The sequence below is a fragment of the Leopardus geoffroyi genome, chromosome D4, assembly GCF_018350155.1.
Source record: "Leopardus geoffroyi isolate Oge1 chromosome D4, O.geoffroyi_Oge1_pat1.0, whole genome shotgun sequence".
In the NCBI taxonomy this organism is placed as follows: domain Eukaryota; kingdom Metazoa; phylum Chordata; class Mammalia; order Carnivora; family Felidae; genus Leopardus; species Leopardus geoffroyi.
In genome coordinates, this window is record NC_059342.1 from 29,253,668 (window position 1) to 29,278,909 (window position 25,242).

General features: G+C 43.3%; 1 protein-coding gene across 13 annotated transcripts in view; it reads left to right on the top strand.

The window, feature by feature from the left end:
- LOC123593803 (aminopeptidase O (putative)) overlaps nucleotides 1-25,242 on the top strand; it is a 344,225-nt gene that overhangs the window by 304,637 nt on the left and 14,346 nt on the right. For 5 of the 13 annotated variants that reach the window (XR_006710537.1, XM_045470312.1, XM_045470311.1 and 2 more), the window contains exon 14: nucleotides 15,684-15,800. The exons of 1 other annotated variant lie outside the window; for it this stretch is intronic. Coding sequence is in view for 5 of the 12 variants with exons in the window: in XM_045470312.1 (XP_045326268.1) it covers nucleotides 15,684-15,800 (117 nt within the window). In the remaining 7 variants the exon portion in view is untranslated. Of the gene's footprint in view, nucleotides 1-15,683; nucleotides 15,801-22,683; nucleotides 22,826-24,782; nucleotides 24,881-25,242 lie in introns of those variants that run through there. 7 more of the 13 variants (XR_006710538.1, XR_006710539.1, XR_006710540.1 and 4 more) reach the window with 5 other exon arrangements.

Below are 25,242 nucleotides of genomic sequence, written 5' to 3' on the forward strand. Positions count from 1 at the left end.
GCCTGCTGTTTGTGTTCGGAGGAAAAGGACGCTCGTGTTTAAAGAGAGGCAAGGCAGTCTTACCGCCTGCACCAGGCGAGAGCCGCTCCCTCCCCCCCGTGCCGCCCGGTGCAGCCAGGTGCGGGAGGGTGCCGCGGCCGGGTAGACACCTGCAGGGCTGGGGGGGGCGGGGCCGGAGCGGAACCAGGACACCGCCCCCTCCGTGAGAGCCCCGGCAGCCCGCCCACCACCCGCTCCCTCGGTAGGTTGACCCCTGCGGCGCATGGGCCCACTCTCGGGCTGCGAGGCCGCCCCGACACTGGCGCGGGAGCGGACTTTATCTGGGCTTGGCGATTCGTGTCGCGTGAGGGTCCGGGTAGGAGAAGACGAACCGCGGCCGGTGGGGCCCCAGAGCCAACACGACTTGCTTTGGTTGAAACCTTCTTGTATTAGGGGTGCTCCCGGCTTCGGATCCAGGCATTTGGGCACCCCAGAGATTCCCTAAATCCCTTTTGTTCTTCTTCCCTGCGGGGACCGACTGCGCCTTCCTCGTAGACGCTGGGTGCTCCGTTCTCCCGGCGAAAAGGCTTCTGTGCGTATCGTGGAGGAATCCGGCGTGCTCATCCAGGGTCTCGGCTTCGTAACCGGAGAGCGTTATTCGCGCATTGATTCTACGCAACAGCCGTAGGCTCCTAGGAGCTAGGTACTTTAATTTTGTGCCCCCTTCCACCCTTCATAATTTGTTGTCCCCTGCTTTCTAACTTAGGTCATTCTTTGCTTCGGAGACAAATGTGCTCAGGGACAGATGTCAGTGTAGTCCTACCTGGTTTTAAACTTAGGTGAAGTTGGTTGACAGCGTGGAGCGAGACGTGTAGAATTCGGGCAGCATCGTCCAGCGGGACCTGTGGAATTGATACTGGCGTTTGGGGACTTGCTTTTGAAAAGCCTTGGAGAGGTGTCACCCCCACTCCCACCCCACCCCGCTTTGAAGAGAGGTGGGAGTGCAGGGTGCTGCGTAGGTGGTTTCGCAGTGCTGGCCCTCAGAGGACAGCGCTCTGCTTAGGAGGGGGGGGGCAAACGTTTCCTAAATACTGCTTCCCCCCCCCCCCCGCCCCAAATAAATAACAATTTCATGGAGTAGGGCTATTGATTTGGCTTCCAAAGGGAAAAATGGTAATTATAATAATAGCTTGAGCAAATAGTTTTGGAATCAACGAGAAATGAAATCTCTGATGTTGAGAACTCTGCCTTAAGTGGAGATACTTTCAGGACGGTATGTGGTATTTTATTGTAACTCTTGCTCATTACCTTGCAATGTAATGTAAAGCCGAATTGCAGCTTTGACCAATAGCTTAATCGACAGTAGCTTTTCGCTTTTAAAAGTAAATGTTAAAATAAGTTTGTGTCAGTGATGAGGCTGATAGCATTGGTACTTGGCTGTTAGAGGTTTGCTTTTATGAGTCATTTTGGTATATTTTGTAAAAATTCTTTATTCTTTTCTGTCTCTTATTGCGGAATATTTATGTTTATTATTTGAAGGAAGATAACATGGATTTTTCAAACAAACTTAAAAAAGTGTTATATTGAATGATTTTTACGTTCTTACACTTTTGAAAAGCATATTAATGTTCTTAACTAATTTAAAGGAGGCTGTCCTGTCTTGTGCGCAAAGAGATTGGCTTAGCTAAGGAAGACTTTAAAGCCATTTAAATATTTAGATGTTGGCTCAGTGGGGAATTTTGGAAGGATAAGTTTTGGGGGAAATATTTTTTTTTCTGAAAGAGGTTTCTCCCTGTGTTGGTTCTCAGTTGCCCACTATGTTTATTTCATCTGGAGGACAAGTGTTGGGAAGTCCTTTCTATGTATATCGCAAGCACCTGATCTACTTTAAGTGTTTAATTAAGAATATTATCTTATATTTAGGGCTTTATCCTTTTAAACGGGGTAGGCACATTAGCATTTGAAAGTGTTTCCATTTGGTTTTAGTTGTTTCTTTGTTTTAACTTGGAATTAGTTGTTTTCCTTGTTAAAAGAGATTAACTTTTTAAATGATTACTACAATGAAACTAAGTTGTGTTCAGGTATTTGTCTTAATTAACATCTAGAGAGGCAAACAGCTGCTAAACAAAAATCACATTTTGTAACAAACTAAGGCACTAAATTAGTGTTTCATATTGTGAACAGTTAAGATTTCCTTCATTTAAAAATGGAGAAACTTTCAGGCATATCCTGGTAAATGCATGGAGTGGAACTGAAAATTGTACTTATGCCTGAAATTTTGAAAAACTTAAAATCTGTGTTTGGGAAAAAAAAATGTAATGAAAGGGAAAGACTTGAGACATATACCCTATTTTGTGCAACATTTTTGTAGTGGTTGCTTTTATTTCTCCAATAGTTCATTGCCTTTTTTTTTTTTTTAATCATTCACGTAAACTTCTATGTTGTTGAGTAATTCTTCTAAAATGGATGCACATTGCTTTAAAGATCAAATTAGTACTGGAAAGTAAAGTAAGAAAGGCTTTTTTGTTTTTAATGTTTTTTAAAGTCTTTCTAACACATACTTTACGGTTATAATTTTACTCGTCCTGAAAATTCCAGTGTACATTTAAGCTAGCACAAAGAGTTTAATACCCAGAAGAGCTGTGAATGGGCTATTATAATTTTCTAGGGAAAACAGGCCTGATCACATCCCTTCCTGAGAGTTCCTTGGGTTTGGGGCCATGTTATCTTTTTGACTTTATTGTGAAGTATATCTCTCTTTGAGAAATGCCTTATTCCTGATAAATACATTTCTCCCAATCTTTGAAATAGTTACTGTAGTTGATGGTAGTTGCAGTGTTTGATTTTGTTGTTGGAATCTGTTCTGGTGACCTTTATCTACTGGGATTGCTATAAGATTGGAAACAAGACTGGCCTCTTGTGTGCTGTTGAAATATTCTGGTTGTTTCTGGCGAACATGCCAGTCATTAGGCATTAAAGCTTGTTGCTCTTGCACCCAGGAAACAATCCTGTGGTGTTTTCCTCCCTTGGATAGGAAGGTAGCCATTCTGCTGATATTAGTATGAACAGTTAGCAACCTTCACCGGTACTACTAAAGAATTGTGCAGATTGCTTGCTAGAAAGATGCCCCGGGTAGTTTGTTTCCCTTTCATTCATATAATCTATAAACTGTTAGAAAAACAGTCCTTCCACGTCTCTGTACATTTTACATATTTCCAAGTGATCCAAGAACGTTGGTTCTGCAGGAGGGATCAAACTTACAAGTTTAATATTCATTTGTTTCTTTTTCTTTTGTTACATGTAGCTGGTATGTGCTGGTGTTTTTCCACAGAAATGCTGATATCTTTGTGAAAGGGCATGTATACCAGAGGTTAAACTTTTTTTTTTTTTTTTTTTTTAAGTACAACGTTCAGAGAGAGAAAGTCTTCACATTCTGTAAATTAGGGGAAAAATTGCTACAGCTATGATTGTCTTTGTTCTCAAAGCCACTTGAATTGCAGGCTGTGTTGGGACTGGTTCGTACATTGTTTAACTGCTGAGACTAAGACTTCTAATTAGAGTAATTACCGGGCGGGAGCGGACTGGCGGGGCGGGGCGGGGGCCAGGGGTGTGGCCGGGCTGGGGCGCTGCGCGCTGGGAGCCGGGCCCGGACTGGCGGCGCGAGGCGGGGCGGGGCGGGGCAGGGCGGGGCGCGGCGGCCGGCCTCTCCGGGGATTGGCCGCAGAGGCGGAGGCGGCGCGCGGGGCGGCCGCGGGAGATATCAGCCGGCGCCGGGACCCGTCGGAGCGGACTCCAGGCTCCGGCCCACGTCCCGACAGGAGCCTCAGTAAGTAAGACGTTTTCCCCCCGGCAGGTCGGCGGCCCCGCCCGCCGCAGCCCGGCCCTTCTGACAGCTGCGGGGGCCCGGGCCGTCAAGTGGTGTTCGTTAGGAGAATTAGAGTGGTTTCTTCTCCTTCTACCAAATCCCTTCTTGCTTGCCTCTTTTTAACCTCAGTGTTTCCACCAGATGAGCTTTAGCGGGAAAGGAAGCCAAGTTTGCTTTACTGTTACTCGTTCTGCTTCATAATCGTGCCCTTATTTGCTGACAGCTAGCAGCCCATTCTGTGGAGTTTGCATTCCCACCACCATGGTGATAGCGTTCCGTGTGAATGGGAGCTCTCCTTTGCCTTCAGAAATGCTGTAGGGGGCTTCTGACGGGCTGTTTGTTGCCTTTGTTATCCTGCCTTTGTAGTCGCTGTAAACATTTTAACTTTCAGAGTGTGTTCCATGGCCTCTGCGTCGGTGTTGTAATTTTTGGTGTGTTATATTCACCAAGCCTTCAAGGAAAAAAGACCAGGTAAACAAGTGTGTTCGGATGCACACAAGAAAACTCATTTAAAGGACAAATCCATCAGGAAAGGAGTAACAAAAATTACTGCTTCTGGCGGGAGCCTTCTTTAGAAATGTTCTACAGGGTAACTTTAGTCTCTAGAGAACTGTTCTCCTTTTTCTTCTTCTGTCAAGGGTGTGTGCTGATCAAGAGGGGTTCTGGTCTTTGAATTCCTAGGAGGCATTCTTGGATGGAAATGTAGACTTAATGCTGGGCAGCTGACCACAAACAATTTTTAAAAACCTGCATTTTAAATATTGACTCTAAAGAGAAGTTTGTTTGGGTTGCCCAGGAAGGAGCAACCTGTTTTTTATTTGTGTCTCAACTATTCCTTAACAAAATTCTGAGATGAGACCCTACGTTGGGAAATCAGCGGAGAAATGGTTCTCAACCTGTTGCATTTAGTCATTAAAAAAAAGTATGTGTATCCATTTTTCTTTTTCATTTTTGGGGGAATCTGTGAGGACTGTTTTTTCAAATTAATTTATTTTAAATAAGTCAAGTTTCACTTTGATATAGAACGTGTAGATTATGATTGGTGTGTTGTAACTTTGATATAATGACAGCAAAAATTGTGTTAAAATGTTGAGAGTAAATATTTTTTTAAGTTCTTTTTAGTTTTAATTCTATAAGAAAAAATTTTTGAAAATCTCTTTTTTTTTTTTTTTTTTTTTTTTTGGTAAAGATAAATTCCAAGTTAACTTATACAGATAATTTAGGATACTAGGGGGAAGGGAAAGTTTGCTTTTCCAATGGACTATTTTCCACTGAAATTAAATAAACAGAAAACTTAGAAATGTCTTAACATGTTCTGTAACTTCCAAGAGTTTTTCTGTGCTATTAAAATGTATTACTCCAGTAAAATAATACTGATATTTTTTTTTACATGAGCACATTATACATAAAGAAAGGAAAATTGTTTTAACAATTTTTATGAAATTTCTTTAGGAATCTATTAGGGATAACTCGCACATCCTTGAGATTTTAGATTGCCACTAGAAAGCACATTGTAGGGTTCAATCATGTTCGTGCCAACACGCATTAGAAAGGTCTCTGACCTACCAGGATTTTAGATCCATGGTTAGTATCTGTTTGCATCTTTGAAGACTTACTTCTGTTGGATTGACTTTCCAGTACTTTAATTCAGATGAGAAAATATTTCCATGGCAGGAAACAGGGCCGCATTTCAGATTTCCTGTTCCCATATCAGCTTCAGGCTGCTCCCCCCCCCCCCCCCCCCCCCGCCGGGGGCGGCGAGCCTCAAGTCCCAGCTGGAGCTCACAGTAGATTTAAGATTATAGTGTGTGAACTCTCCTAGTGATAAAGTGGATATTTTGCTCCAAAAGAACATTTTTATTAAGCTTACTATTTTAATCTACTTGTTCTGTTGGGAATAGTTTCTGCTGTGATGAGAAGTACATTAATTTGTGAATTGACCATTTGTACAGAGCATGCAACTTGGTGTGAACAAATCTGGCATCGATGGTGTCTGTGTGGTTTTATTGTTGTTTCCCATTCACTGTTTCACCTTCTTACATGATGTGCAACCACAAGACATCCCCTTCTCTTTATATAGAGCTCTGACCTCTAGGGGTGTCGCTTCCCTCAGGTGTTAATATGGAGGAGGGGGAAAAGAAGTTAAAAATGAAGTAAACATTTTTTGAAAGTATGTGAAACTTGTTCTCTACCTTTCTTTCTCTTGAAGTTCTTAAGTCCATATCTTTTTCAAGAATACGAATTGCTGTAAGTGTCAAAGTGACCCTTAACCAGTTCATCCTTTATTCTTCATAAAACTTATCAGAGTTAGTCGTGGATATAAAATGTCTGGACTTGAATCCAGAAGTATACAGAATTTGAGTGAAATCTGATTCGTGTGCTTTATATACATTCTGTGAAATAACCCTGAGACATTGGACAGTCCATTGAACTGTACTCTCAACGCATTTTTATTAGGTAAAAATAACTTTTTGTTTTATTGCCCCAGAGTCATTCACACAGTCTGGCTCCCCACCCTTGTCTGCCTCCCACTCCCACAATGCCTCCTTACTTGTGGTTGGCTATACGTATATTTAGGGATATGTGTCATGTCAACTTCATGACAGAAACCGCAACACATTGTAGGCATGTGGCTAAATTCATGCTTAGTTTGAATTTGGTAGAAAATATAGAAAGAATATTAGAAAATAAAGTCTATTTAAAATAAAAGATATTTCTGTTGTTTTGACTACATGCCTGGGAAGAAGAAAGGGCAGGAACTAGCAGTAATGGAATGTGAGCATTCTAGACCAGAATAAACACCCAAAGATGAAATTGGTTTATAAATTACGTTCTGCACTTTAAAAACACCAATGTGTGTGTCCCTCTGTGCCTGAGTCGGTTTGTAAGCTGAGGCCATTGGTTGACTTGGTTTCTCCCTCCTCCCGTTTCTTGTTTTCTTTCTCACCTTAAAGTCTTGTTCATATGTATCATTGTCTCTAAAATGATTTTGTGGCTTACTTTCTTTTTGGCAGGTAATTTTCTAATTTGAAAAAAATCTTGAATAGCAAGTTTTAACAAGGAGACTGGAAAGCAAAAGGCAGGTTTCTCTTAGAGATGCTATCAAGTTTTTGCACGTAGAGCAGAACGGGTTATTGCAATTCCTCATACAGCGTAACTTACTTTTTAGCTCTTTAAGAACATTACAGAGCCATCATTTCACTGAATACAGTCGATTACAGTTGAAGAGGCATTTCTACCGTTTAAGAATCCTCTACCACGTCTATTATTATACAGAATGCTTAAAAAAAACTCTTTAAATTGATGTATTTGAATGTTTGTATTTTTTGGATTTGTTTTAGGTTAGACATGAGAATCACTCCTGGCTAGAATTTTCATTTGTAGCTGTAAGTCTTTTTGTAATAGATTTAAATCACCAAATCGTTGACTGACAACCATTCTTGCCATCATTTTTACTATATTACTCCACCTACTACATTGTACATTAAGTCCTTTGTTTAAATTTGATAAACCTGTGCATGTCAGGCCTGGGGTAGATGGCGCAATAAATGAGCACTGTCGGTTCCAGTCTGAAAGGAGTTGCCTTATTAGACTTTTTACGGAAATTAAAATATAGTTTTGTTTGAACTCGGCTATTCTTTGATTAAACTTATAAGGATCTTATTTTTGTCTATAAAATACTGAAGAGAATATTTTCAGTAACTTAAGTTTCTCCCCCCCCCCCCCCCATTTGCTAACTACTTGTTTAGAGGAAAAAGTATGTTTTTAGACTGAATGTTCCTAAGGGTTACATATTTGTACTTATGAACACCTTTTGTGCATGTTACATAGATCGATCACTCTTTACCAGGAACATAGGGCTGAAATATATTCAACCAAATGTTACAAAGAGGCATTAAAGTTGATAGTTATTATTTACTAAAGCATTTAATTTGTAATAAATAATGTTCCACAGACTATCTGATTTTGACATTTGAGGGGTAACACAGGAAGTTAGAGAAAGATGGGAAGAAAATTCTCGGTTTGAATGAAATTACTGTTTGCTTTTTTCTCTTGGAAAAAACTGAACGTATTTGATAGTTCATCTGTGTTGTAAATGACAACATAAAAATCTGAGCGTGCAGCTGTTTGATGCAATGCCTTATATACAGAAAGCATTTCAAGGTTGTAGAATTCTAGCCGTTTGCTTGCACAGAACTAACGTCTTATATTTAACGGTGCTAGCATTCATCTTTATATAGTTAACGTTGAAATCAGAACTTTTGAGATCTGGGTTATTTTCAAATATTGTTGTTATGACTAAGAGTAGAGGGTTGCCAACAGGTTTCTTGTGACACTAGTGCTAGAGATTCTGCCTGTACTGACTGAACCTCTTCACAGAAGCCCCCAGTTTCCAGGTGCAGGCTTTGTTAGAGCACGTGCTTTAATCGTTTATGCATTTCAGTGCTTAGATTAGATTGCAGTATTGAATTTCTTCATAAAGTAGATCTTCTCTTTATTAAGTAAATTGGGAAATGTTTTTTGACTTAAGAAAAACGTTTCGCTTCAGCTGGAGGCAGAAAAAAGGGAAAAGACCAAGACCAGGCAGTTCATGTACTGTACTTTTGAGTCATGGGTGGGGTCAGTACCTCCAAAAGTGACCCCACAGAGACTAAAACAGACACCATCATTAGCAAATAAATAGTATCTGATATAATTTACTGGCGTAAGTCAGTCTCATGTGTACACATTATATAAGAGTCACATTTTCATGTGCTAACTTAACGTCACCAACTTTTATCAAAGTATTATCCAGGCTATATGCTGACATAAAGCCTGTTTAAACTACATAAAATGCAATCCTCTCACAGCTTTTATAAATATGTACGTTAATCATTTGTGGCATTATATATCTTGGAAAAGAAATCTTTGTAAACACTCAATGTTGAAAATTACCAGAATTTTACCAGAGTGCTTAGGAGTTTTTATGTCTGTTTCCCCTACCCAGGAACCTGCCAAATCAGTAACCAAAGGGGCCACAGGGTGACCATTCCTGATCTGAATTTTAGGCTTCTCAAAAAAATCCTCACTCGTGAAGAAGAAACTATAAATTCCTAAGTGATGCAGTCTATTCACTCTGCCATGACAACAGTGGCATGCTCAGTATAGGGCTTCATAAAGCTTTCTAAAGAATTTGGAACACTTGAAAGTATCAGAGAATACTTCTAACTTTTCTTGCATTTGCAGTTTTTTTTTTTTAACGGAAATCTTTTTGTTTCCTTGGAATTAATTGTCTCACTTAAATTAATAATATTGTATTGAATAACTGATGTCTTTGTCTTGAATAAGTGCATGTGTTTTATGAGCTAGAGTTCCTAACTTGTACATAGTAATAGCTTCTAACTCAAAATTCTAGTTGCATATGATTTTATGACCCCCTAAAGTCCAACATGCAAATACCTTTATCATGAGAACTGTCAGCTGGTTTTGTACATCATATTGTGGCCATGGTATATAACCACATAATGGAGTAGTATGCAGCTGTTAAAAAGAATAAGATGGAACTGTTCCCGTAATGTGGGTAAGATGGCAAGAAATGTGTATGAGGGGAGTTACTGTATTTTTGTTTTGTAGTAAATACGCTTTTTTTCGGTGTGAAATGAATTATATGAATAGTTGCTTCTGCTTAAATTTTCTTATTAAAATTTGACCACAGACCTACTCCCTAAAGATGTTTGACAATCAAAACTGTGCTATATGAATTTTTATTTATAGATAGATTGCTTTCTTATTTTGAAGGAAATTATTTTTGCTTTTAATTATTTGGTGATTTTCATTTGTTGGTAAATCAAGTTCATGTCCCCAATATTATATGAACTATGACTTCTTTTCTTAAATTTGGCAGTTCTTTAAAATGTATTCAGTTTTTGCTTTAGCATGTAGGGGATGGTTTTTCTTTTGTAGGCTTTGTTTTTAGTTTTTCAGCAGAAATTCAAGCCAATTGTTTTTCCTCTACAGAAGTTACCAGTTTAAACTAGAAATATTTTAATTCTATCATGATACTTTAGTTGATAAAAGCTCTTAGGCAGAGACTTTCCTGTGTAAATGTTATTACATAATTCATTTTTGTCAGCTAACAACGTTTATCATTAAGAAGGTGACAGAGGGGCGCCTGAGTGGCTCAGTCATTTGGGTATCTGCTGTTGATCTCGGCTCAGGTTATGATCTTACAGTTCATGGGATCAAGACCTGTGTCGGGCTCTGCGTTGACAGTATGGAACTTACTTGGAATTCTCTCTGTCTCTCTGCCCCTCCCCTGCTCATGCACGCGCACGCGCACACACGCACTCACACACACGTGCGCGCCCTTTCTCTCAAATAAATAAACTGGAAAAAAAAAAAAAGGTGACAGATGAAGGAAGATTATATACTAATGATGTGAAGACCATAGTCCTGCCCAGTGTCTGGAGTCTATAAGGTCAACTTCACCAAGGTTCTGATACTGTTACGATTTTGTGTGTCTTTTGGGGTTGTGGAGAGGGAGCATTTATGGTTTGAGGATTTTTTTTTTTTTTTTAGTATATCTTAATTTTACCCATTTCCAAAAATCATCTTACGAAAATTTATACAACTTAGAGATTTTTATTTATTTTGTTTCATTTGGGGTCAGAGCACCATCTGAAAGCTGACTTAAGTCTCCATCTTTGTGTCCTGTAGTCAGTCCCTTGTTGCCCTTAGTGAGAAAAGTGCGTGAAGGGGCACTGTTGTTCTCGTTCTGGACTGTGGGGACACCTGAGGCTATGTAGTGTGGTGTGAGTTTTCTGGGAAGAATGGAAAGGAATTTGGTGGACTTGTGGAGAAATCTTACAAAAATGACTTTTTATATCTATGAGTTACCTTTTTAATCCAAAGGCCAGAGAACTGCTGTCTCTATTGTGCCCCTACACCCCAGAGCCTGTGACTTTGAAAGGTCAACAGCTTCAATTCTGGTTGGACCCTGCTTCTGTTGAATTTCAGCCAGCAAGTCTCCAGCATACAGGAGAATTTGAGATTTTTCTCCCTCCCCCATTTCTTCTGTTTTTGTTCAGTGTAAACAGTTCCTGCCGTAGTAACATAGACAAATATAGCAGAGAATGCTTTTCTGGAAGAAGAATGCTCCCTAAGCATTTTTTAACCATTTTTGGGAAGAATTGATCTTTCTGTGTATTTCAGACACACTGAAGGAGGGAGGTTGTTGCTGTAAATTGAAGTGACATCATATGTATTGCCCCCATTGATCCGCTTTTAGTCTCCAGCCAGGATAAAAGGAAATGGCAGCAGGGAGGAAGCATGCTTCATTTAGGCACAGATCCAGAGTGATAATGGGGTAATAATAGAACTCACGCCACTGTCAGTCGGTGGCTGCCTTAGTCCCAGGCTCATTCCCTGCCTGGGAGCCTCTCAGAGACTTCCTTCGTGTGCGGCTGCAGCCTGGCCAGCTGGGCCAGGAGGGGAGGTCCTTTCCTTTTGAAGGGGTGCAGGCGGTGGGACTTGGACGTTGGTGGCACTGGGTTCCTTGTGTCGGTTCCTGCCTCTGGAAGGTCAGTAGTGAGACGCATTGGTGACATTTTTTGATCTAGGAGGCAAGCTGGCCTTTTCTGCATCCTGCTAATGGAAGAAATGGTGGAGGGGCTCAGTTGCGTGGGTGGTCCTCTGGGAGCCAGGAGTGAGTGATGTCCCTGTGACAGCAGTAAGGGGCTTCTGGAAGAGTCAGGGTTTGTTTGCTTTGTGCTGCTTGTAGACTAGGAGGGTGGGTTAGGAAAATTCATATTTTCTTTCCAAGAGCATGTGTGGAAACTCTTTAAAACCATTCCGAGTTGTGTGGCTTGCCCCAGTTCTTAAGTTGACTGGGAAAATACCAGGTAGACTCCTTTTTTCTTTGTACGTTTCTGGGTAATTAGCAACTATGGAATCCTTTCTCTTTAAAATAAGAACACAGACTTTTAAATCCTTAACAAATAGCATTTGTGTTGACTGACCCCCCTTTACCGTTTTATTTTTTGTATTTGAGTAAGTTTGACAGTGCTGTGAAGTTCTCTTTCGCACACAAAGTACGCACATGACTCGGGCACCCCATAGTCTTATTTTGTCGGAGTTTCTGTGGCAGATGAATTTTTAAAATACCGAGCCAGTTTCCCTATGGAAAAAATAATTACCCCGTCATGAATTCCTTGTTTGTGCAAAAGGAAAGGACCTTCTATTCTTGTCACTGTTGAACTGTGGGTGTAAGCACCATTAGACCCTCAGAAGTAAAGGCAAGTTCTTTTCAGAATGTTTAGAGGAGCTGCTTTCTCAGGAGATAACGCTCTGAAACACGTACTTTATTTTTCTTAATTACTTCGTAGTGCAACGGAAGCTCTCAGCACTGCTGCGTTAAAGCACAGTTGGCCTAGAAATCACGTGAAATCTGATTTGATTTGTACGTGGGTGGAAGTGGAGTGACCCACGCCACGTTTCCCAGTGCTCCCGTGCCAGCTGCCGGGCCGGTGGTGCCCAGCACTGCACTGGCTGGTGTGTGAGCTCTGAACTGCTGTGCAAAACGTTTCGCTTTATTACGTAGTACTTCTTTCTCATTGTAGGGTGGCTTTATGGGGAGTAAATGTTGATTTTACATTGGGAAATGTACTGTATTAAAGTGAACAACTTACCACATCTTTGCTTTAATATCGTCGCTTCAGGGTCTGTAATGTCATGTAAAAAAATTACGTCACGTTTACTTGTGAATGAAAGACCTTTGATCAGTTTTATTGTCTGTGTACTAAAGTAGCATTTGATTACTGATTTTCTCTAGTTTTCCCATTGTTTAGAAACTACAGTTTTCCTGGTGAATTAGAAGAGCTGCAGCTGAAAGCCAGACGGCTACAGGTTGTTTACTAAGGGAGAGTCATCTAGAAGAGTCCATCCCGAAGCGTAGGACTCGCAGATCTCCCTGTGTTAGGAATGGTCTCAAGTCTCTGTGTGGGCCCTCGTTGCCGGCTCTCTCATCAGTAGGGGCCAGAGGCAGGGGGCGCTCCCTGGCGGGGTGTACAGCTTGCTCTGTGCCTCTCCCCAGTTAGAGGAAATGAAACGTGTTAGAGAGCCCTGAAGGTTTCACACACACACCTCTCCCTAATCCATCTCCGCCGTCTGTCTTAAAGCAGGGGGCTTGGCTTTAAATATTTTTCCATTGAGGAAAATTTGGAGAGGACAAAAGCTTTCAGTGATCCTTGTGGTTTTGTTTCTGTGTGGATGTGTGACCTTTCTGCTCAGAAGAAAACGAGAGATATAAAAGTGTGAATCCAGGTATCTTGATAGATTCACGTTAGTAATTCTTCATTTGTAAATTGGAGTTGTGTTTGTTGGTTAAACCCAGTTGGGGGTAAGTTAAGGACCAAGCGACTCGTCTTACTCAAGGGTTTTTTCCTCCGTGGGTCTCTGTACTTTAAACCAAATCCCAGACTTGAGTTGTAACAATAGGCCTCTTTGTACGTGTGTGCACATAATAAGGAGATGCTTTCCTTCTTTCTCTTTCCTTCCCTGTAACTCTGCAAATTGGCAGGCTAGTTTCTGCTGTATTTAGTTAGCTAACAAGTCCCACACCCCCAGCTGATGGGTAGTGTTCTATGCTGTATCAGGTGGGCCCCTCCCCAGAAGCCCTCTTCCTGTATCCAGAGTGGCCTCGACATGAAGCCATCGCTCCTGGTGTTGGCTAGCTGTGGAAGTGCTGTGGACCAGTTTTGAGAGTGCCTTTTGGGGGGAGGGAGTGTAGGGCTGGATGGGCCCCTGAGTCAGTCTGGGGCTCTCCCCTCCACAGCCCCCACAGAGTCAGATGCCAGGCTAGGTCACTGCCAGGTGGGGGCCACTGGGGCACACTTTGTAAAGGAAAGTAGTGAGGGGGTGGGAACCCTGATGGGGCAGAAAGGCCAGCTCTCTGAAGAGGGTTCAAATGCAGGAGGACAGTTGAGGAGTTGACCTAAGGCGACTTGAGGGGTTGTACTCAAGGCCAGTGCTGAAGGATTAGCCTCCACTAGAGAAGAGCCCTTCTTAGAATGGGGGAAGGAAGGATCCAGAGAGGGAGCTGCAGCATGCTGTGGGTGGGAAGGAGGGCTGACAGAGCCTGGGTACATGCAGGGCCTAAGGAAATTGCTCATGGTGTGAACTGGTGGGTGAGGAGGCTCCCTAGAGGCTGGTGGTCCTGGATTTGGGCTGTTTTAGAAACAATTTTTTTGAAAATATAAAAGTCTCGTGTCTGGAACTATAAAAAATGAAAAACTGGCGTTTTTACTTCTTGTTGTTACGTAGTGATTTGATCCCTTGGAACATCTTAAAGGCACATGACTTAATAATGAAAGAAAATGAAGTGTTAGCTATTCTTTGAGTCTTCCTACAGGACCTCACAGGTCAGTGCTGGTTGTAACCCTCTATTCTTGCTGAAGGCACCTTGTTCTGATCCTGTCAGCCTGAGAGAGGATCCACAGCATGACTCTAAGGTAGATGAAGTGCTGCTGTAAAATACAAATGCCAAGGAATCAAGTGATGTGCTTCTGCGTCTATCTGTAGGAAAAGTGGGAGTTTTATTATCACTTAGATGGGCATAGTGAGAAAATACAAGAAATGCTTTCCTTGTGGAATTGCCTGGTGAATGTTATGCTTGCAGGCTGCTTGATGTTCCTCCACGTACATTTTGAGCAAGTGTATGTGGTGTTTGGGAGTGAGAGTAGGGCGGAGTGCCACTTGGGGACAAAAAGGCAGAAGGGTAGCTAGAGAAGCCAATGATTTTTAAATTTTCTTCTAAAGTAACAGAAAGTGGGGATTAACATCCAGGTGGTGGTATGAACATGCTGTTGATCTAGCATTGACTTGCACACTGACAAGATTGAGTTTGCTGACAGGGATTATCTGGGTGCAAGCAAGGAGGGAGGGCAGCTTAATGTGGAGAATAATGGAATTCATAATAGTTTTAAAACCTTGACTTTAGAATGGATATTTTTCAGTTCCTATAAGATGTATCTGAGATTAATTTTTTCCTCCTTTGTTTGAGTGCTGCTCTTTGATAGAGGCTGATCTAGGCACTGCGTGCGGTTCAGTTTTGAATAAAGACATTTTTCCTTGGATTTCACAAATATCGTTTGCTCACAAATTAGTTTTTGTTGCTTTTATGTTGCATAAAAACATTCTCTCCTTGCCTTTAAGTATTAAACACCATTCTTTTGACCCATCCTTATGAAAAACTCAGGAATAAGAGTGACCTTGTGTGTGTTGTGTGTGTGTATGTGTGTGTGATTACACATACATACGTACATCCATGTGTAAAATCACGTGTACAATCATTTTAAAATTTTGATGGAATAATAAACTTACAACTTTTATAATGGAGGATTGTGAGATATGGTTCTCCATTATGTGCTTTTTATTTCTTGGTGTACATTTGCAATGTTTAGGGGATAACAAAGGAAATCTGAAAGCTGCTTTTTAATATCAGATGGCTTCTTGAATCTTTACCTAGGTTAAATGGCATTTTTTGGCATATGCCAAAAAGAAAGAGGTTTAATAAACCATGATATTGTTTTATTAAGATAAGTACAGTTTTTGTCATTTCAGAGTGTATATATTGTCATGTTGCACACCTTTAAAAAAAATCACATTGTACAACCTAAAAATAAAAAGATAAACACCAGATCTTTTGATCTGCTCTAAATTTAGAACTGACATGAAAAGCCATGGAGAATAGGGCTTAATCAGGCCCCGGAATGCAGTGTCTTTGAGAACACAGTGTAAGCCCTGAGGTTTTACCAAGGTCAAGTTTGTAGTCTTTTCACAAGCTTTTTGGTTTTGCCTTTAGCTCCTTCCAGACCAGCTTGTCTTACTTCTGGAGCATCTCTTGGAGCAGAAGACTTTGACCCCCCGGACTCTTCAAAGCCTTGAAAGGGCATATCGCCTTACCCAGCAGGATGCAGAGGTAACCAGGAGCGCTCTTGGAGCTTAGACGCTGGGCCCTTGCTGTTGGGGAAGAGAGGTGGTCCCATCGCCCCCATGCTGCTAAAGCTGCTGTTTCCATCAGCAGCATCCTTGCTGTGTGGTTATGATGAAGAGCAGGTACTTGGAGCTGAGCGTAAGCTGTTCCCCCGGTTGTGTTTGCTCCAGCAGGGGGCCTCTGCTCCTCATTTCACCAGAGTATCTTGCCGTCCTAAGTTTTCCCTTTTTACTTCTCAAATCATGAGGATGGAATAAGTCTCCTAAAGGAATGAGCAGACAGGGTGCGGTGTTTCTGAATTATAACTCAGGCGGTCATTTTGTGCACGATGTGCGCCATCCTGCAGCACGTTTAAGGAAACTTGGCTCAGATGTGCCACAGCTTCTCGGTCGTGTTCAGTTAGGACAGGAAAGGAGCCATGTGTGAAGGAAATGAAAACTAAATCTAACAGCCGTGGTTTGAAAAGCAAAATTGGATGCTTGTGGAAAGCAATATGATGTGGTTCATAATATCTTCTAGTTTATTGTTAAGAATGCAGTGTGAATCCTAAGGTGAATTCCAGGAGTTTTTATATATAAAATAGTAAATAGTTATTGTAGTAAGTCATCTGAAGAAAAAAACAAGCACCCAATCAAAAAGAGAAAAGCTCTTTTATGTAAAACCCTTAAAATGCAAGTAAGTGTGGTTTGTGTCTGATTGAAATAACTGAACATTTAAAAACCGTCCAGTCCAGCGTGGCAGCCTTCAGGCACGTGTGGCTCTTGAGTAATGGATACGTGGCTGTCGTGAACTGAGACGTGCTGAGAGCGTGAGATGCACCCTGGATATTGAAGACGTAGTGTGTAAAAAAGCAAATTATCTCATTAATAATTTCTTCTTGTTTTATACAATGTCAAAATGATATTTTGGTACATTGGGTTAAATAAAATAGTATTAAAACTAATTACAGTCATTAAAATGGAGTAAATTGAGAAAAGCCCCCTCGTTATTAGATTAAAAGGTAAGATGGACATTGTTATGCATTTTAAAGCCCCATAAATTCGGGAATTAATGGAAAACTCCAGAGAAGACCCATGTAGCTTTTTACCCACCTGAGCATAGATCAAACGTGCAATGGTTGCTGTTTATTTCAACTCTTATATTTTTGTTTATGGGAGTTTCCAAATGCCAGCGTGTTATTTTTAATTAGTATTTAAAAGACGTTTTTATTTATAGGCATGAGGTTATGTTTTAATCAGAGCTGAATGCTGCTGAAATGCCAGGCCCCTGTGACCGGCAGTGGCCAAGGCGAGGGCAGGCGGATCACAGCAGGCGCCGGGCACCTGTCACTCTCTGCCCGGAAGCCAGGAGGTGGGAGACCCTGTTTTCCCCCTTCCTTTTGGCATAAAACACATCGTGTTCTTCACTTACAGCTCAACGAAGTTGTTACCTGTAACCTCTTAAACCTATGAGAAGTAGGGCAGGTTTAATTTGGTTACTTACAATATCTCACAAAACTTATAAACCAGGATACCTGAAGCCAGGGCAGGCTTTCCAGCTTGGGTCTCTGTTGGCGAGAGCCTGGGGCCTGAGACCTGCTTTAGTCCGTTTGTATAACTAATGCAGTCCCTGTTGCTCTTTGCAGATACTTAGCTCTGCCAGGCACTAGGGTGACAGCAGTGGTCATGAGCAGCGAGGGTCACCGTTAGGAAGTTTATAGTCTTCTGGAAAGACAGCTCATAAGTAAATGAGTAAGACCATTTCAGGTAAGAACTATGCAAGAGATACACAGGATAAAGCCGGGCTAGGTGTCTCTGGATAGAGTACTCCAGAAAGGCCACGCAGAGAAAGTGACATTTGAGCCAGGACCTAAGGACAAGAAGGAACTGGCCATATCAAGCCCAAGGGCCAGGGGTGATTTCCATACAGGGGTGACGACAAGTACAAAGGTGTGAACTCGGCATGTGCTAGGATAGGGGTCAGCAAACTTTTTCTGTAAAGGAGATATTTAATATTTCAGGCCATATGCTTTCTTTTGCAGCTGTTCAACTTTGCTGTTGTAGTCCAAAAGCTGCCGTAGATGGCATGTAAACAAACATGTGGCGTGCATGGGTAAAACTTTTTGTGGATCCTGAAGCTTGAATTTCATATAATTATCACATGTCCCAAGACACTCTTTTTGTTGTTGTTCTTTTTAAAAACCATTTAAAAGCATACACACCGCTCCTAGCTGCAGGCTGATCTGGCCTGCCTTATCCGGGGTTTGTTGACCCCTGTGCTGAGGCCTGCAGGGCTGAGGTCACGGGTGGGCAGGGGCCAGATCAAGGAGGGCTTTGGGGCCGTGGTGCACGGTTGGGATTTTTTTCTAACAATGTGCCCTCGCCTCGCCCCCTCCCCAGGTTCTCTGAGGTCCTGGCATGTAGTTGGTTATGCTGACAGCTTGTCTCACTGTGAAGTTTCCTTGAAATGTCACTCAGAACCAGAAAAGCAACAGGATTTTGGCCAACCAGGGTGTTTTCTAGAAACTTCATTAGTTAAGTGTGATTTCTTGTGACATTGATTAGCAGGAATTTAGTTGAATAACCATCTGCCTTTATTTTAAATGACAGAACATTTCATGGGAGAAAGAATTGTTATTTGGTTGGAAGGGCTTGAGGATTCTGACTTTATTCTCAGTGTTTCTCCTTGACCTAGATCAATAAGGATAGTCCTCTTTGGTTGTTATCGGGGCTTTTAAACATGTAGTAAATAGCAGTTGGTGGAAAGCTGGCAGAACTTGAGTGTGGCAGGCTGTGTGTGGAGCACGCCTGTGGGAAAGGGTTCTGGATGGGCTTCCCCGGGAGCAGTGTAGGCTAAAGCCCCGTGATCCTTGTTCAGGGTGCTGTGACCTTGGGATCAAGACTTGAGCCCCAGGAACTGCCGGGCTCTATGGCCCACAGCAGGGAGTGTCATCCCCCATGTTTCCAAGGTGTCTCCCCTCATTCTTGAACAGGCCTATTTCCTGAAAGCGTATGTGTAAAGTTGTCTTGGACAGGGGAGCCCACTTCCCCGGGCTTTGCTGCTACAGTGTTTCCACAGCTTGCGGCGGTGGGGTCTTCAGCTGTTCATGCCCCTGATCACTGCAACCCTCCTTTTTTGGCAGAACAGCACGTCCTTGATGCATCCCACCAGAAGATTCTCACCTATTTAAGGCGCCTGTCTTGCCACGAATGGGGCCCCTCTGTTCAGTAGCTGCTTCAGCTTCTTTGCTGTCACCCTCCTCGGCCCCTCCCTCCTTCCTTCCCTGTGTGTGGACAGCCTAGTGCAGGCCCACGAGGAAGTCTGTGTCTCATTGTTCTCTCCAGGTAGCTCAGTGTCGGTGCCTGTTGTGCAGCTTCTGTGTGTCAGCTGTGGTAGAGCGTCTGCTCTGTGTGTCAGCGTTTCCGAGCATGGTGCCGTCTGCTCACCAGGGTGTTGTGTGTCAGATTGGTGGGTGTTGGCCTTCTGACTTCCCTATGCCCGTGTCACCTGTGGCGTGAATACACGGGTCTGCTCCCAGTCTTACAAGAAGAGCGCCGGAGTACAAATGCGATTGGAAGCTGGGCAGTCATGGGTGTCCTCCTAGGCCACTTTGTGCCTTGCCTGCCCGCTCTCGTTGCCACCATCTGAAACGGGCACTGGTGGTGGGGGAACGTTTGCCTTCCTTAGCCTGGAAAGTATCGTTGATTACAAGGGTCACCCATCTTTTACATCCTTAGCTACCGAAACTACTAACCTTATTGTGGGGCTGCTTTAACCAAGATGGAAAATGAGCTGAGGGAAAATTTAGTTCACAGAAATATGATGTCTACACTTTTTGACCATATTGGCCCAAATAAAGAGCTATGGAAGTTTACAAATACAAGTTTTAACTGATTCTTGAAACAAAAGATCTTTTCTAAGTTCCTTTCTAAGTGAAGACTTTCCTGCCCTCTTCAGCAGGTCCTTCAAAAGTGTAAAAATAGCTGCTGTGGTAGTGAGGTGAGGGTCCACGCAAGGTGGCTCTGGGACCTTTCTCCCCAAGAGCCCCACAACTGACCTGGAAGTTAACTTCTTTCTAAACAAGTGTTTTGGTTTTTTAAAAAAATTTTTTTAATGTTTATTTATTTTTGAGAGAGACAGAGACAGAATGTAAGTGGGTTAGGGGCAGAGACAGAGGGAGGCACAGAATCTGAAGCAGGCTCCAGGCTCTGAGCTGTCAGCACAGAGCCTGACGCGGGGCTCGAACCCACGAGCTGTGAGGTCATGACCTGAGCCGAAGTTGGATACCCAACCGACTGAGCCACCCAGGCGCCACAAAGTTAACTTCTTCCTACAGACTACAGCCAAGCACTTCAAAATTAGGGGCACACCTCCGATGAACTTTCAGGAAATTCAGAATCAGCAACTCAGTGTCTTATCTGTCTTAGGTAAGAGTGGGGGACGTTAGAAAGGTCCCCAAGGTGTCATGCCCTGCCCTGGTGCTTCAGTTGGTAGATTGAGCCAGAAAATTAATTCTTGGGAGAGGCCATGACCAGCATCAGCTCCCCCCATCATTGCGTTTGGGGAAGTACTGAAGGCTGAAAGGAGAGGTCTCCTGGGTTAGGTTGGAATGGGACAGCTGAGTGCTAGCCCTCAGTCTCCCTGGATGTGCTCCCATGACTGGCCACACGAAGGGAAGGATGGCGCCTGTTCCTGACCTCAGGAGCCACTCTCCATGCCATGATCTCCTCTTAACACCCCCGCAGAGCATCTGGTACTGGCCAAGACACTGACTTAGGAACGAGCTACACTCAAGTGCCAGGCCCCCAAGAGGCTGCTGACCACAGCCAAGTCGTTCCGTCTTCGTGTCTGCACAGTTGTTGCCGGGACCAGACTTCAGGTGTTCCAGCTTGAATGACCACAGCCAACTGGCAAAAACAGTTTCACAAAACCAGTTTTACTCTTACATTGTCTATTATAATTTCCTATTTTGTTTTCTTTTAAAACGTGCATTGTGATGCAGTAAACTTAGTTTATGACCCACCAAATGGGTGCCAGCCACAGTTTGAAAAATGCCAGATGAGATGATGTCGGGGTCCTCACCAGCTCCCCTGCTTCCGCCCTGCGGACTGTGGACGACGATCCTGTGCCTCCACCTTCTCAGGATTAAAGTAGAGCCATGAACCCCTTCTTCATGGGACCGTCAGCAACATGCTGTGAGAAAACATCTGTGAGCATCCATGGCTTTAACGTAATGTGTGTTCATGTAAGACTCACAGTCTCTCATTTGTTGTGAAATGGTCAAGTTATGTTATTTAGCTTGGACAACCTTTGTATTCTCTCCTTCCTTTAATCTGTCAGGGAGAAAGAGAGAAAAGAAACATAGGCTACCTAACTGCTGGGAGCCCCTAAGCATCTGGTCACAGAATTCTTGATCTGGGGGTGTGGTGGGCTTGTGGGGTACGATGCCGGGGAGAACTGGCTCTGAATCACGGTTTGCCAACCTTCTGGACTGTGGTGGGGTGGCCTGGGCATTGCAGGAACTTTAGCATCCTTGGCCTTCACATGCTACCAGGTGTGCTGCCCACCCACCCCTGATCTGGCAGTCAGAAATGTCTCCAGACATACCCAAGTGTCTCCTGGGGGGCAGAGTCACCCCATTTAAGAACCCCATCTCTATAGCCCCAACTGATTCACAAAAGGCAATTTTTTCCTCTCATCTAATAAAGCGTCTGATGAGTGGTTACAACACAACATGGAGGAGCTAGAAAGATCGTTAACAACATGTAAGGGCCATCCTGAGTCATCGTACTCATGAGGCTCCAAACAGTGTAACCTTGGGAGAGGTGAAAACAAAATCTCTTACAGGGAAGAAAAAGAAGGAACTTATGACTAAAGTAGTAGTAGCAAATAAAGCCGAGGAAACAGATTAGCAAAGAAGGGCAAACCTGTTTTACCACTAGTGTGCAGAAAAAGCCCTGCCAGCATCCGTGGGCTCTGCTCTGAAAAGGACACGTTCAAGGTTGATTGCAAATGGAAAAACATCCAACCTTGCAGGCCTTTCCCACACCGCTGCCTTTCCTCTCTTTCCCGATGAAGAGCCCTTGAACCCTCTCCCACAGTGGGCTTTGCCTATGCAGGGAGGGCATGTATTTGCATACATCCTTACTAAGAGAATTTTTCATTTGCTTGAACAGAAAACACGACAGGCTCTCTTTGAAGTCCAGAGGTAGACAGGATAATTCCAGGAATGCAAGGGTCTGACAGCTCTGGTGCCCATTTCTGATTTCGTTTGGGCCCAAAACATAGTTTCTATGAATTGAGAGAATTTCATGGTTCGGAGACCTTGACATGTTTTAAAGGGCAGAGAATAAAAGTTTAGTGTAAAGTGTTATATCTCTGAATTCTGAAATTGATCCACAGTTGTGACTCTGCCCATTCCTTTTAATGCTAACATTCCTTCCATTCAAGGTTACCATCTTCTTCTGCAGGGTGTTCCGGTCTGTTCCCTGTCATGCAGAGCTCCCAGTACCCTTTTCCTAGGCTGCTTGCTTTCCCACAGTATTCCAGCTACAGAATAAATAAAGCACTCCTATTTTGTTTTCCACACAGAACAGTTTAGAGGAGAGATTAGATGTGATCACTTAGGTCTTGTTGCCGCCTCAGGCTGCTCTGTCGGTTGCATTTGTTAAAATGCAGTCCACTGAACTCCATGCCTTCTTCTGCTCTGGCTCCACGCACAATCTAAGCACGAAGGCAGATGCTGTGCCCTTGCTGACATCTGGCCCCGTAGTCCTGGTGCCGTGTGAGAGCTGCATGGTGTAGGGACACTGGGCAGGACCAGTGCCGGGGCTCAGCATGCCCCAGACGTGCCTGCAGTGACACCCTTCCTTCCCTCCCTCCCTCCCAGAGGCTGCTCTGCTGTACACGTACCCCAGGACGTCTCCAGGTCCTCAACCAGCATTGTCAAGAGGCACCATCCTGGCCCAGAGCCCCACGAGGCAGTTTTGGGATTAAACCTGAAAGAGAGACCATTATGGAGAGTGAGAATGGTGTGGTAATAATTAGTGAGATGGTTTACCAGGGTAAGATATGGGGTGGGAGCTTCCAGAAAGGCAGGTTGGCATCTGCCATATCCAGCATTGGGCTTTTTGTCACAGTTTTTTTGCAGGGACAAGGGGTCTGGCTTGGTGGCCCCTTGATGTGGTTAAGCTCAGGTTGCAAATCAAGAGGTTAACTGCTAATGAACCCAAACTTTAGGATGTGAGCTATAAATAGTGTGAAATAATACCCACTTTTTAAAAAAGCCAAGACCGTGCTTGTGGGGGGCGCTCAGCTGCCCCTTTGACACAGCATCATATTTCCTTTTCTAGTTTTCAGAGCTGGGTGGGGTACAAGTTGAAAAAAGAGATCAGGGTAATTTTCTTTAGTTGCTTTAGATATATACCTGTCTTTAAACTTTGTGCCTTTTATGATATGGGAAAGAACAGAGCTCTTATATAATTCTTTAGTTATATTTTTTTCTTTGTTGTATTTGGTTTATGAAACAATGTTTTAGAATATTTCCTTCCAAGTCAGGAAGATCTCTCTAGGTCTTTCTTTCTTGGAGTTTTCTTGATTATTCAGTTCAGTGCCTCTAGAATTTTCCTGGGGAAATCTTGAAATGACTAGTTTCCCCTGCTATAGTGTGATAAAGGAACTTTTCAAAAAGTGATCTAAAGTGACAGAGTTGAAAGACTTATTTTTTAGATGAATATTCCTCTTTCTTTCTGAAGGCAGGGATTGTGTTTTATTTACCTTGAATTGTTACAGTATGTTGGGGCTGCTGAAATATGTGTTAAATGATGAAGATAAAGGAAAAAGTGAGCCACTTAATGGCATAGTCTCAGTTTTTCTTCTAAGGACCATTTAAATAAACACTTAACATCAGTTCATACTATTTATAATTTATCTGTAAATACAACAAAAAGGAAAGGAACATTTAATAGAGGGGTGGTTAGCCATAGGCTCAGCCAGACTTGATTAGAAAAGTTCCTGGTCTCTTCCTGTTCTTTGTTTTTGGCCATTTGGTGCTCAGCAGCAGGTCTTGTGGTATGGAAACTTTAAAGGGGCATCATCTAATCTTGCTGTATACCTCTCCACCCCCAATCTGTACAGATTTTCTCAGCAAGATGCAGAGATGAACACATTTTCTGGGGTTACAGATAACATTGCCCTAATGCTCTTTTGGTAGAGCCCAAAACCCAGCTACAGCTCATGTCGATTTTGTCTTTAAAGGGCTCATGAGTGAAATCACTGGGGGGTTTTTTCGTTCTTCTGGGCTCTTTATACCTCCAGTAGTTTACATATTTTTGTATTTCTGTGCTGAAATACACACCAAAAAAGCACTGTATTGTCTGTGAACACTGCCCTTTTTTTCCCCCACAACTATAAAATGAGCCATGTTCACACATAAAGTGTCCCATAAGTGCCCTAAAATAGAGGACTCACTTTTGCCACTTTCCAGATCGCTTTTCTTCCCTCCAGTGCCTTGCCTGGACACTTTCCTTGCTCTCTAGTTCCATGGCACATCAGGAGTTGAGGTTGGGTTAGTAGCCTTTGAGCTGTCAGTACCTATGCACCACACACAGAACACAGCCTCTCCTGGGGGTGTGTGTGCAGGGAGCCTTCCCCAGGACAGCTGCTGCAGGCAGGGGGCAGTGTTTTGTGGACCCCACACAGTTTCTTGGCAGCGTGTGCCTCTCACGTGCGAATGTTTGTGCCCGTACCTGATGGCAAAGAGAAGATGATCTTGGATTTAAATTGTTTAAAAATTTAAGAGTCCTCGTTTATATGCAAATGATGGCATGTGGGGTGTGTGTATGTGTGAGAAATTTAAAGATCAGCTAAACCTTATGGGGTGGCATTGTAACTGGCTCTTCTAAGCTACTTTGTCTGCATGTTGCTGCACTGCAGCCTTGAACCACGTGGACCCATGTTCGGTAGACCAACCGTCTCGCCCCTCTGTAGGGAGAAGCAGCCCACCGTGCTGAGCACAGGCGGAGCCTGCCATCCGGGAAGCAGTAGGCCAGACCAGCCCTGCCCCAGCCCTGCTGTCAGGACACCAGGTAGTTCCCTCAAGAAGAGACCCTGGGGGGGGCGCCTGGGTGGCGCAGTCGGTTAAGCGTCCGACTTCAGCCAGGTCACGATCTCGCGGTCCGTGAGTTCGAGCCCCGCATCAGGCTCTGGGCTGATGGCTCAGAGCCTGGAGCCTGTTTCCAATTCTGTGTCTCCCTCTCTCTCTGCCCCTCCCCCGTTCATGCTCTGTCTCTCTCTGTCCCAAAAATAAATAAACGTTGAAAAAAAAAATTTTTTTAAAAAAAAAGAAGAGACCCTGGGGGCACCTGGGTGGCTCAGTCAGTTGAGCTTCTGACTTCGGCTCAGGTCATGATCTCCCAGTTGGTGGGCTCGAGCCCCACATCAGGCTCTG